This window comes from Notolepis coatsorum (genome assembly GCF_963971535.1).
Source record: "Notolepis coatsorum genome assembly, chromosome: 6".
Taxonomy (NCBI): Eukaryota; Metazoa; Chordata; class Actinopteri; order Aulopiformes; family Paralepididae; genus Notolepis; species Notolepis coatsorum.
The window spans coordinates 158,229,769-158,242,418 of record NC_140170.1 but is presented as its reverse complement, the minus strand read 5'-3'; the positions used below and the strand labels follow the sequence as shown (position 1 = coordinate 158,242,418).

General features: G+C 40.7%; 1 protein-coding gene and 1 long non-coding RNA gene across 4 annotated transcripts in view; both read left to right on the top strand.

The window, feature by feature from the left end:
- Positions 1-12,395, top strand: part of lyar (Ly1 antibody reactive homolog (mouse)) — a 57,611-nt gene extending 45,216 nt beyond the window's left edge. For all 3 annotated transcript variants that reach the window (XM_084316026.1, XM_084316025.1, XM_084316024.1), the window contains 2 exons: positions 1,207-1,292; positions 12,109-12,395. In XM_084316026.1, coding sequence (XP_084172152.1) covers positions 1,207-1,292; positions 12,109-12,246 — 224 coding nt within the window. In that variant the 3' untranslated portion in view covers positions 12,247-12,395. The remainder of the gene's footprint in view (positions 1-1,206; positions 1,293-12,108) is intronic.
- Positions 5,287-6,790, top strand: LOC311229939. The gene is made up of 3 exons (XR_014619766.1): positions 5,287-5,513; positions 6,254-6,414; positions 6,720-6,790. It is a non-coding gene; the product is annotated as an uncharacterized lncRNA (long non-coding RNA).
- Positions 12,396-12,650: the final 255 nt, after the last annotated feature.

The following is a 12,650-nucleotide window of genomic DNA, read 5'->3' as shown; positions in this document are numbered from 1 at the left end:
CCTCAAAGACTGTTCTCTTATTTTGCAAATTTTCAGTAAATATTTGATTGAAATTTAAGTTTTATCTGGTGATTATTTGAGTGATTGGCTCAGCCAGGTTATATAGGATGCCAAGTCTACATCATTTTGGTTGTTTATAGCACAATAACATCTGATTTAATGTGATGGAAGAAGTAAAATTATAATTTAAATAATATTTTAAATATTTAATTTACCACAACCGCATACGATGCTGGAAAAGCTTGAAAATGCACCTTGAAAAAGCTTAAAGTGCTTGAATTTTGCTTTGGAAAAGGTGTAAGAACCCTGTTGCCTCAATAGCCCCTCGAGCACGGTGGCTCACATTACATCACCCTGAGCGCCTGAGAATGTGCTTCATACAAGAAATATTCAAAGTTTCAATCTGTTTGCACATTAGTATACATTCACAGTGTTCGACTTACGTAATGATTTGCTCCATTTTGGTCTGAAACGCAGACAATAATCCTCACAAAGCGAATGTTGACGTTATCCAGGCGAACGTTAACTTCATTCAAGCGAGGCATTGCAATCAATACAGCTGTTTGGCAAAGCACCAGCCGCCTCCCCCATTCCTTTGTTGTTGTTTGTGGCTGTTTCTCAGGTGGCGTATTAGATTGGTCGTGTTGAAAGCAGCTCTGTTCTTTCCTCCACGCGGAACGTCCGCCTTGCAAACATTGCAACTGGCTATTGGACTGGCTTCCGTTTCAATTTTAAAATGCTTCCAAACTTCTGACATTTTGTCTAGCTGCTCTGAGTCATCAGTTGGACATAACCTGCCGGTGTTGCGGGAGCGACGCGTTGTGAGCTTGTAGGTCTGCTATTTTCGGCATACGTCACTGTCGTGCGACGGTGTAAATCAAAGGAAATGCGTTTGTTTTGGCAAATTCTTCTGCTCTGTGCGACAATAAATAAATGAATGATGATATGTAATTTTAAAACCAAAACTAAGGCCTCATTATGAGTTTAAGACGTGAACATGGTCATACTCCCGATCCCCCCCCCCCCATGTGATCGGATCGGGACATCCCTAGTCATGTCTGTGGGTGTAAGCCAAAGACAAATTTCCCAGCTGATGGGACAATAAAGTGACTCTTTCTTGACTCTTGACTTGAGCCATCCATCTGGTACTTTTATAAGAAGGCAGAAAAGCCTTAAAAATGATATTTAAAACAATCTGTCTTACAGGCAAGTTCAACTGGAAGGGAACTATCAAGGCAGTCCTGAGACAATCTCCTGAGGAGGGGCTTGCGGTGAAGAAGCTCAGGAAGAAGGTGAGGCTTGTACACTAATTCTAAAATGGTAACTTTGTTACAGATGGGCATTTTCTGTTATTTAGTAGTTGAGTACTCTAATTAACTCTTTGACTCTTTGTTTTTCCATCTGTACTCCCTGGCGCCAGCGTTTCTATTCAGAATCAATTTGTTTTTTATTACCCATTCCAGAATTAAGTCCAGATCCTTTTGAAATTGCACATTTAGCTCATCCATGTTGTTTGATGACGTTCTGTATACACTGTAGAATCATCGGCAAACATAGCTACACTAGCCTTACTGAGGACAAGTGGCATATCATTGGTAAAAATAGAGTAGAGCAACAGGCCTAAACAACTTCCCTGTGGTACCCCACACTGTACTGTCTTTACAGTAGGGCTGGGCGATATGGCCTCTAAATGATATCACAATATTTTTTTGCTCTATCACGATACACGATATATATTGCGATATTTTGACATTTCCTCTAAAGCACTTAAAAATGCTTGATTTAACCCTTTGATGGATACAGTCACGCCAATATGATGATTATATAAACCTCTGTTGTCAAGCCTCGTCAATATAACCCCCCCCCCCCTTATGGAACTGGTGTCGTGGATCACTCCCCTGTGAGCATTTCCAGGGTTAGCGGCTAACGTTAGTTAGCTTAGCTTAGTTAGCGGCTAACTTAGTTACCGCCTTTCTGTCTCTGGGCGTATGTGCGTGTATGTGACGTAAATTGGGCGAGTGTGTGTGTCTGTATGAGGGAGAGAGGAAAGTGCTGCACTAAAGTAAGTCTCATCTCAGCCGCAGCGGCTTAGAAACTGACGTGAGGTTTTGTGCAAAACATCACGATGTCCACGATATGTTTAAAAAGTGTATCGTTAATGAACTGTACCCGATATTTATTTAATATCGTCATATTGCCCACCCCTACTTTACAGTAGAAAAACTACTATTAAAGTAAACAGTTTGTGTTCTGTTTGATAAATAGCTCCTCATCCAGTTAAGAGTCAAATTATTAAAACCATAAGCAGCGAGTTTCATTAAGAGCATATTGTGATATATTAGGTCAAATGCAGCGCTAAAATCAAGTAGTACAGCACCCACAATCCTTTTCCTATCATCTATATCACTCATCTACTGATCAGTCATCTGCATTAAAGCAGTACTTGTGGAGTGATCTTTTTGTACGCATGCTGAAATTCAGAGTTGAGTTTGTTAGTAGAAAAGAAAGATGAAACCTGGTCAAACACAATTCTTTCCATGAGTTTGCTAAGCACTGGAAGAATGCTGATAGGACGGCTATTAGCACCTGAAAACATGTCCTTCTAGTTTTTGCATAGTGGAATAACTTTTGCAGCTTTCCATGCCAATGGACATACACGGGGAACAAAATAAGCACCTGCCAAGCAACCTGTGGAAATCTATACCATACTCTGATAATGTCGAGGAGCCGTAGCATATAGAGAGAAAAGAGTAATGGACCTAAACAGCTGCCTTGTGCAACCCCATAGCGGCTCATGTTTCTCTGATTTCTCTGGTTTCCTAGACTAATATAAAACATCCTTCCTCTGATATGTGTTTTGATCCAGTTCAACACACAGCCAAAGAAACCAATAATTAATTAGGATGTTGTGATCGATAGTATCAAAAGCTGCACTGAGATCTAATAGGATAAGGATGGAGATTTTATTTGCATCAGAGTTGAGTCTGAGGTCACTAATTACCTTGAGTGCAGTTTCCGTACTGTGGTATCTTCTGAAACCTGACTGAAAGCCTTCTAAGATGTTGTTTTCTTTAAGATAGTTTATTTGGACTGAGAAATGTTTCCAATATTTTACTGATAAATGGTAGATTTGATATTAGTCTGTGGTTTACTACTGTGTTCTTATCCAATTTAGGTTTATTTAATAGAGGCTTTACAACCGCTGTTTTTAAGGCATCTGGGAAGATGCCAGTTTTAAGGGATGTGTTTATAATGTCCAGGACTGAACTGGAGACGCTATCAAACACTCGCTTAAAGAATCTTGTGAGGATAGGATCAATATCTGAGGTTGTGGAGTTTGCTTCTGACTGAGACAGTTTTACGCTTAATGTGATGCATGTAAAGTTACTCATGGTTACATAGTCTACTGAGATCGGTTTCATCTCCACCTCCACTAGTAATGATACTAGCTCTGATTGAAGTTATTTTGTTCAAAAAAAATCAAAAGAACAGAGCAAATTCCTCACATTTAGCTGTTGAGGAGGGTGGGGGGCAAAGACTGTTTAGCGAGTGATAGAGAGTGGAGAAGAGGACTCTGGAATTTCCAGCATTTTCTGTGATAATATTGGAAAAATAATCTTTCCTTGCTAGTCGGATGGTTCTGTTATAGGCAGTTAAAGCATCTTTGTAAATATCACAGCAGATAGTGGTTTTTGTTTTCCTCCATTTTCTCTGCTGAACGACATTTCCTTTTTAATTTTTATATTTTTTTATTTCTCTTTCTCCGATTTTCTGTTTTTCTCCCCGTCCAATTTAGTCGCTGTGCCAATTCCCCCCCTCCCCTACCTGGCTGCTGTATGCATGTTCTCCTACAAGTCGGTACAAGGGCGTCCCGAAGCCGACCGCACGCTTCCTCTGATGCGTGTGGCGACTGCCAGTGACGTCTTTTCACTTGGCAGCGAGGACTCTCATTGGTGAAGTGTAACGCGTGGGAGGGCACGCTATCTCCATGTCCTGCCCCCGCTGAGCAAGCGCCGATACCTGACCTGTAGGCGTCGCTGTCCACAACGCCAGATTCCCACCCCATAATACTGGCAATTGTATTAGTATGAACGACCAGCCAAGCTGGTAGCAACGCCGAGAGCTGGGCTCGAACCCAGCATCTCCTGCGTTGGTGACGAGCGCAATCTCCGCTACGCCACCTGACCGCCTCTCCTTTTTTCTTCTTTGACACCATTATAGTTCAACCAAGGGGAAGCTCTGGTTGTCGACTTCTTTTTAGTTTTTAGTGGGTCCTCATGGACCTGACGAAACGTTATAGATTAAACGTTTATTCTGGAGCATATGAGTGTGCTATTCTCTTTATTGTGATTATTGCCTAACCCAGCACCCAAAGGTGTGATGTGCGTAGGTTATTTTTCGTACTTTTCATTTAATATTTGGTCGTAGTAGGCCTATTTGTATTTTCGGTCACACCGGTGGAATTTGACAACTTTATTTTGTTGCAGAGACGGCAAAGCATATCATGTGTAATAATGTGTGACTATGTTTTGCCTGACAAGTCTGCCCTCATCTGCTCGCACATGAGGCAGGTCACGTGCCTCCTGGAGTCTTAATGTCCGTGCTCCTCGGGATGCAGATCCACATCCATGGGCAGACCGGCTCTCAAGGCAATGTTGTGCAGGATGCAGCATACTACAAATGATCTGGCATACTTTGGGCGGGGACCATATAGCATTGCCCCACCACTACGATCCAGGCATCTAAACCGACTTTTTAAGATGCCAAATGTGCGCTCGATCACAACGCACGTTCTGATGTGAGCCCGATTGTACGCACCTCTCCAACGTTGGCAGGATTATGCACGGGAGTCATCAGCCATGGCTGGAGTTGGTTGCCGTCGTCACCTATGATACAAAAGCACATACTTTTCCCCCACACATTTGCAATGAATATTACAGCACAAACGTTTTCTCAAAACTACTTTCTTACCTAGTAACCAGGGATTGTCATCCATGTCTTGCATCATTCCGTATAGACTGCTGTTCCTAATAATGTAGCCGTCATGCACAGACCCAGGGAACTTGGCAACCACATTTGTTATTATATTACTGGCATTGCACACTACCTGGGTGTTTATTGAATACGTTTGCTTCCTATTTCTAAAACATGTTAGTTTTCGCTTGGTGGTACAATAGACCTTTCCCCGCTGTCAATCACACAGAGAATAATAACCAATAAGATTGCCCGATTTCTTAAGGCCGCGCCCCTTGAAATAGAGCCGCCATGATGTCTCACAGATAGCCAGCCAGTCCTGCATTGTTGTTGTCGAGAAAATGGTTCTTAGATGTGCTTGGGGAACGTGCAATAATGACCAGAGATATCCAGAAAGACTAAAGGGAGCGCGTTTTATAAATTTTCCAAAGCCTAAAACACAGTTGGAAAAATGTTTAAAGTGGATTAAGGCTTGTGGACGGCCCCATACACAGCTGAATGTGGACAAGATCAACAAGAACAAGGCTGTATGCTCAACGGTAAGCCCGAAAAATATGCTTCAGTAATATATGCTTCAACATTTGAGTTAAACAGAAGTCATCACTTGTTATCTTATATATACTGTATATAGATAGATAGATAGATGGCTAGCCGATCGTTAGGTAGCCAGCTATTCATAGCTAATGCTAACGCATGGTTTAACCTAACGTTGCCAAAAAGAGTCTCCGAAAACATTCCGATCAGTTCATGAGCTGAAGGAAAACTACATATAGCTACAGCTACTTAGTCAACACCCTTGAAAATTATGAATTGGAAGTTGTCCAGTTGATTCTAACAACCGAACTAACGTTAGCTAAATGTTAGTGTACTGTAAATGTCCAAACCCCCCCTCCTAATGTACAGTTTCCTCCCCCTCGTATGTATATATTTCCTGTTAGGATATCTTTTTAACAGTACTGTATATTTGCATATCTTGGATGTCACAAATGTAACAGTACTGTATCTGTATGTCATAAATGTCATGCTATATATCTGTTGTGTATGTCATAACACATAAATGTCATTATGAATTGAAAATGGGGGACCCTGATGTAAACAAGACTAAAGTCTTTCTCTGGTCTGCATCCCCTTAACTATTGTGTGTATTGAGCTGTACTGTATTGTACCCATTCTGCAATCTGTTAATACAGTTTTCAATCAGCTAGCATGAGTAACCTGAATGCCTTACAATATCTGTGATCCACTTTCTCTTCTCTGTCATGCCTATCTCACCTTATAGCATTTTGTTGGCGGGGATGGACCTACTGTGCAATATCCAGACCCTATAAAAGCTGATGGGACCACATGTAAGTCGGTGCGTCCGTTGCCAAAGAAAAGACGCCTGCTTGATCCTGACAACCCCCCATCTAAAAAAGAACTACTGCAGGAAAATACTAACTTGTAAGTCCTGAAGACTGGGTATTGTCAAAGTCCTTATAGGCGGTATTGTCTGAATATTGTGATGTGTTAGTGAAGATGTGAATCACTAACTAAAAACACCATTTGCATGTGTGAATCAGATGTCATTTAATAATTTGTTATAAATGCTCATATCTAGTATTAATTTGTGAACCAAAGATACTGCAAGTTCTTGTTACAATCAAACAATACATAAATAATACTGAGACCAAATGTTATGATTAATGAACAACATGGATTTATTAATTAAAGTGCATTTATTTGATTATGATTTTGATACTTCACAGGAACATCAATCCCTCTCTGGATGTCATCAACCACCAATCGGAGCTCAGTTATACAGCTACACAGACGTGCACAGCTACTCAGACTGAAGGAGAATGTAAGGGTCTACCTTTCTTTTAGGAACTGTGAAGCATGATCTTTAAAAAATGCAGCAAGTCTGTGCAGTAATCTTTCCATAAATGGTATGTCTGGGAATATTCTTTCCACAAAGATATCTTTCTGCGTAAAAACTATGAATTCACAGAATTGGCAGCCTGTCACCATAAGTTGTCCTTGTATTTGCACATAATAGTCGTGCGTCTTCTTCAATGAAATACTGCCCCCCTCATCTTTGTGTAAACAGAAATCTGGGAAGTTGTCGCAAGCCTCCAATATCAAACAGTTTCTTGCCTTATAAGGACATTTCACTTCGACTATCCCACTCTCGCCATTGTCGCACAACTTCCCGTCAGGTGTGGCTCCTAAAAAATCGAACTCTGAATTGACAACAAGACCACACTCGTGAATGTCTGGCGGGATAAACCTCCAGATATTTGGCCTTCGCCTTTGCCTCATTCCTTTTCCCATACTCCAAAGCCGGGGCACAAATGGATGTCAACCGGAAAACACTCTCCAGAAATTTTGTTGTTGGGGCAGATTTTCTGTTTACCGCTTTCGCAAAGTTTGAAGCAGTCAGTCGTGACCTCCGCTCTTCAAACCAGTCATTTGAGAGAGCCTGGGCCCGAGTGCGTTCTTCCAGTGCTACCAGGTTTGTGTCTGCAGTATTCAGATCTTTGTAGATCGCTGAAAGCTTCACTGGAGATGGTTGGTGCACAGATACATTTCCACACCTCTGGTGTGGAACCGGTCTGTTTTCTTCTTGAGATTTCTTGTCTGTAGAATAAAAGCAAAATGTTATTATTGTGATGTCATGTATATGTGGAAACTCCCTAACAATAATTGTAATATTTCTGTTTCCAGGGGTTTGCCCTTTAGAAGTATTGGGCACTGCTGTGGAAGGTGCAAGATTGAAGTCAGAGCTGGAGAAGGAGAGGACGATAACCTGGTTGAGAGGGCAGCTTCTTGAAAAGGAACAGATAATACAGTCTCTCGAACAGGATGCTCAGAAAAAGACATTCTGTACTGTACAAAGTGTTGTCCAAAAAGAAACAAAGATCAAAGGGCTTTTTAAGTACTACACTGGGATCACATATGTTAGATTCATGTTATTGTTAGATTTTATTGTGCCTGCTGGCTGTGATGCACCTTATGCAAAGGGCCGTAAAGACATGAGGTCACTAGGAAAATCCAATGGCCTATTCTTGACATTGTGTAGGTTAAGACACAACTTTGGACTTCAAGATTTGTCTCAAAGATTTGGAGTATCCATGCAGTCTGCAGGACTTGTTTTTAATACATGCATAGAACTTATGTATTTTAAATTTGGACAAATTAGCATATGGCCTCATAGAGACATTATTATTGAAAACATGCCTGAAAACTTTAGAAAGGAATTTCCTTCTACTTTAGTCATTATTGATGGTACTGAATTTAAGACCCAGGTGCCATCTGCACTGGCTTTACAAAGTCAGCTTTATAGTGACTATAAGTCAAGCACAACCCTCAAAGCATTGATTGGATGTGATCCAAGTGGGTCTGTCATTTTTGTGTCAGAGTTATTTACAGGTGCTGTATCCGATAAGGCGATTACTGAAAGCAGTGGTTTTTATGATTTACTTAAAACACTGAAAGTTCATGGTTACATCAAGGATGGTGATGCTGTTATGGCTGACAAGGGTTTTACAATACACGACGAGTTGAAAGAGCTTGGATTACGTTTGAATATCCCTCCTTTTGCTGCTGGTCATTCTCAGATGTCTCAGTCAAATGTGGCATTGACTAACAAAATTGTTCGTCACAGGGTTCATATTGAGCGTCTTATATGTAAAGTTAAGACGTACAAAATCCTTTCAGATCGCATACCAACAACCCTTTTCAAAACGATAAACCAGATATGGTCAGTTTGTTGTTTTATGACCCTACAACAGGATGTGTTTGTAACTGATAAATGAAATTGTAGACCTGCATTACCTGATAAGAAAGTACAGAACCAATCTGGACTTCTCCAAAAGGGGTTGTGATCTTTGGCACACTGGTAGACAGGATAGTTGCCAAAGGTGTTCCAGTCATCCGTTGTAGATGGGCAATATCTTCCTCTGTTACAGCTGGAAGTCTGTAAATATATAAAATATTGTATTAAATGTATTGCATATATTAATAATAACTTGGTCATACTTTTGCTATATTTCTGAGATGGAAGAACGATGTTTTGGTCACTTTGTTAATATGAAAATTGAAGTTCAGTTCTGAATCTATGATAACCCAGAGACTTGTGACCTCAGATTTGATCCAAGGGGTTAGTCCTCACAGGTTCTTTATTAACGTTTATTTTTTTGTTTTGGGGCCGATAATTAGAATTATAGATAGAAAACCTACATTATGTCCTCTGATGATATCACCCAGCAGTAACATGTAAAGGACCTAAGCAACTCCCTTGTGCAACTCCATAGTTGTCATATATCTCAGACATGTGGCCTCCTAGTTTAACATAGAATTTCCTCCCTCTGATATATGTTTTAACCCTTCTGCCTTATTAGGTAACTGACAGAGTTGGCACATCAGTGCATGAATAGATTGCATCACGTTCAAGGTCATAAAAAACTTAATTTGTAATATTTCGTTCCAATTCTTTTTTTTATGAATACCACTATAAGGATGGAGACCTTATTCTCATCAGAGTTTAGTCTGAGGTCACTGATTATTTTGGTGAGGGCAGTTTCAGTGCTATGCTATTTTCTGAATCCTGAATTCTTCTAAGATTGTGTTCTCTTCATTGACATTGATGTCTCATGAGCTAATTTTATATGTACATCAACTTATAAAGAGTATTACTAATAAAATTCATTTTTGATATTGTAACTCATGGACTTTGTTCACTTTATTATATCTGTTGGGTGTATTACTACCACTTTACCTGTAAGAAGTGTCAACATGGCACACCACTGGCCGTCTCTTTCTCTTCTCAGAGGGTTTTGCAACCACGACATGGTTAATAGGTACTGGCTGTATTTTATCACCTCTGGGGACATGCCATTGCTGTGGTATGCTGGTGCAACTTTGTTGTTCTGGTATGTGGGTAAAGTTGTGCCATTTGAATCCTTGAAGAGACTTGACAATGCCAACGACATGGGAACAGTGTCCATTTATCCTGAAAATACACATGCAACAATCAAATGGTTGATAGCTACTCCACACATCAATATACAGCTGCGCCAACACTAAAGGTAAGCTAGCTAATTACAGTAGTTCAAATTCAAAGGTTTATTTGTCACCTACATACCGCGACATTTGTGTGATTAGCATAACGTTAGATGATTAGCCCATTGTAGCTAGCAGTTAGCAGATACTAGGCTTAAATCTTCATTCACTCTAACAATTTTATAATAAGGGACCACTAACATACTCACCCTGCTTTACATGTGCAGTAGGACTCCACAATTGTATCCTGACGAATTACAATGTGGAGTTTGTGAGGCGTTTGTGTCTTCCGCATAGACCGCCAACACTTGGCATCAACTTTGACGTTGTCATCTCCTTCTCCGTCCGAAATCCTAATTTCATGGATATATCCTTGAGTAAAATAATTCAGGCCTTTCTGGAGAACTCTCTTCGATAGAGTAGCGGCATTGGGCAAATAACTGATAGCAATAGTTTCAGGAATCTTTAAGAGAGAATCCATGTTGTTCGATTGACATGTGGTTGTTTCAGTGTGCCTGTGAGAACATTTGGGAGAGCTTGGGAGACCATAGCAACAGTAACACGGGGGGGCGGGACTTCCCGTCACCGCGGAAAGGTGTATTGGAATGTGAGTGCAGTCAATGGCGCCCACAACGACGTTAAATAACTCCTTTGTCTCCTCAATTTCCCATCTGTCTTAGGGAAATTTGATGTATCTTGCCACTCTGCCAAGAATGGCTGGTACAATATCCCACATAGCCCTGCTGATGGATGGTTGTGATAGTCCAGAGGCACCTGCGATAGGTGTCTGGAAGGAGCCAGACGCAGGAACCTGGAGTGTTGACAGCAGTTTGACAATGCCAGGCATTGCATGGGATCTCTGGGTGGTTAGCTCAATATCATCCTTGATTTCATCGAGTAGATCAAGAATAGCTTCAGCTGGCGACTTGTGTGTCTCCGGATGATTTCGGTCTCTCTTAAATCGAAAAGTGATATTCTCCTTCAAAATATTCTTTCATCAGCACGCCTGGCATTAAGATGCCTTCGCCTGGCAACAATTACTGCTGCCATGATCACCTGAGATGCTGGCAAAGACACCCCGTATTAGTTAGTTACCACCGAATCAAAGTGTTTTTGCAATGAGGCTTATTTGCATAGAAAGGGGCACATATTACGCCCATATTTTCTAATTGAAATACGCGCAAATGGCACGGACGCACAGGCGCAATGATGATGGCAACGCAGTTATGGTATTTCACCCTTTGCGAGTGCTTTGTGAATAGCAAGGTTTGTTTTGGAGCTATTTGCACAGGCATAGCGTCAGAAGAAGCTGCGCAATCCCTTTGTGAATTCGCACCATGGTGTTATGGAGTGCATTCAACAATGTTTTTTTATATCGTAAACAGTGTGGGATAGAGGGCTGTCTCTAATTTTGTTGGTCACACCTCTGGCTCTTGCTAGATTACTAGCGAAGTAGCAACATTTGTGTTGGTTGGTGATTATAAAATACCTCTTTACATCCAGTTCTCTACACAGTTATGGAAATGCTTGTTTAATTAATACATAAATTACCAGCAAACATGTGATCTTAATCAAAATCCAACTTCAGAAACAGAGAATGTGTCTCTTTTTAGAAAAGGTTGACTTGTAATCTTTAATTTATACACACTTGGTAGTAAAACCGGTTCCCGGTTCGATTCCCGCTCCTCCCTGGCAGCTTGTCGAAGTGTCCTTGAGCAAGACACTTGACCCCTAATTGTTCCCAATGAGCAGGTTGGCACCTTGCGTGGTCACCTCCGCTGTCTGTGTGTGAATTGGTGAATGTGAGGAACAAAATTGTACACAATTTGGGATAAAAGCGCTATATAAATGCACCGTTTACCATTTAGGGTGGCATTGACTCAAAAAAGATTGAGGACCACTGCATAACATTAATCAACTATTCATATTTTGTTCTTAATTGTTGATGCCAGAGACACGATAAATTAATTGATGGAACACAAATCACTGAAAACAAATGTAAATATGATCCACAAAGCCCCCTAACAACCGAGTTGGCTAGTAGTTGACTTTGAAGGGACCCTAAACCAGAGTGCATTGTTCTTTCCCCCACAGGTCATGGCAGCCTACTACTCGTTCAGCGGAGGCAGCAACTTCAAGAAAGAGGAGGACCTGCTGGCACTTTTCAACAAGAAGCTCAGTGGCAATCCCAAGTTCAGGGTTTTAAAAGACAAAGTTAGACTTGTAAAGTAGACCCGTTTATCCCTCATAATTGTCCTCGTGAATTCCATGTTATCTAAACCTTTTAAATTTTTCAGCTTCATAATGCTATGTGGTCTCTAATTTAATGTTTTTGTAAAGATCGGATGACATCAAACATTAAAAGAATCTTTAATACCAAAATCAAACCCTGTATGCTCTATATTATTCTGAGATGATCGCTGAAGTGACATGGTTCTCCAAATATAAATGTACACATACTGGACCGCTGGCTATGAAAGCAGATTGTTTGCCATATATATAATTTGCTCATGTGATTAGGATCTCTTTTTTTTTTTTTTTTTCATAGTGTGAACAGATCACAAATCACATGGAATCTGATCTTTTCAATTCTGATTTGGCCCACTTTCATACAGGGCCGGACCTAGCACATGTGG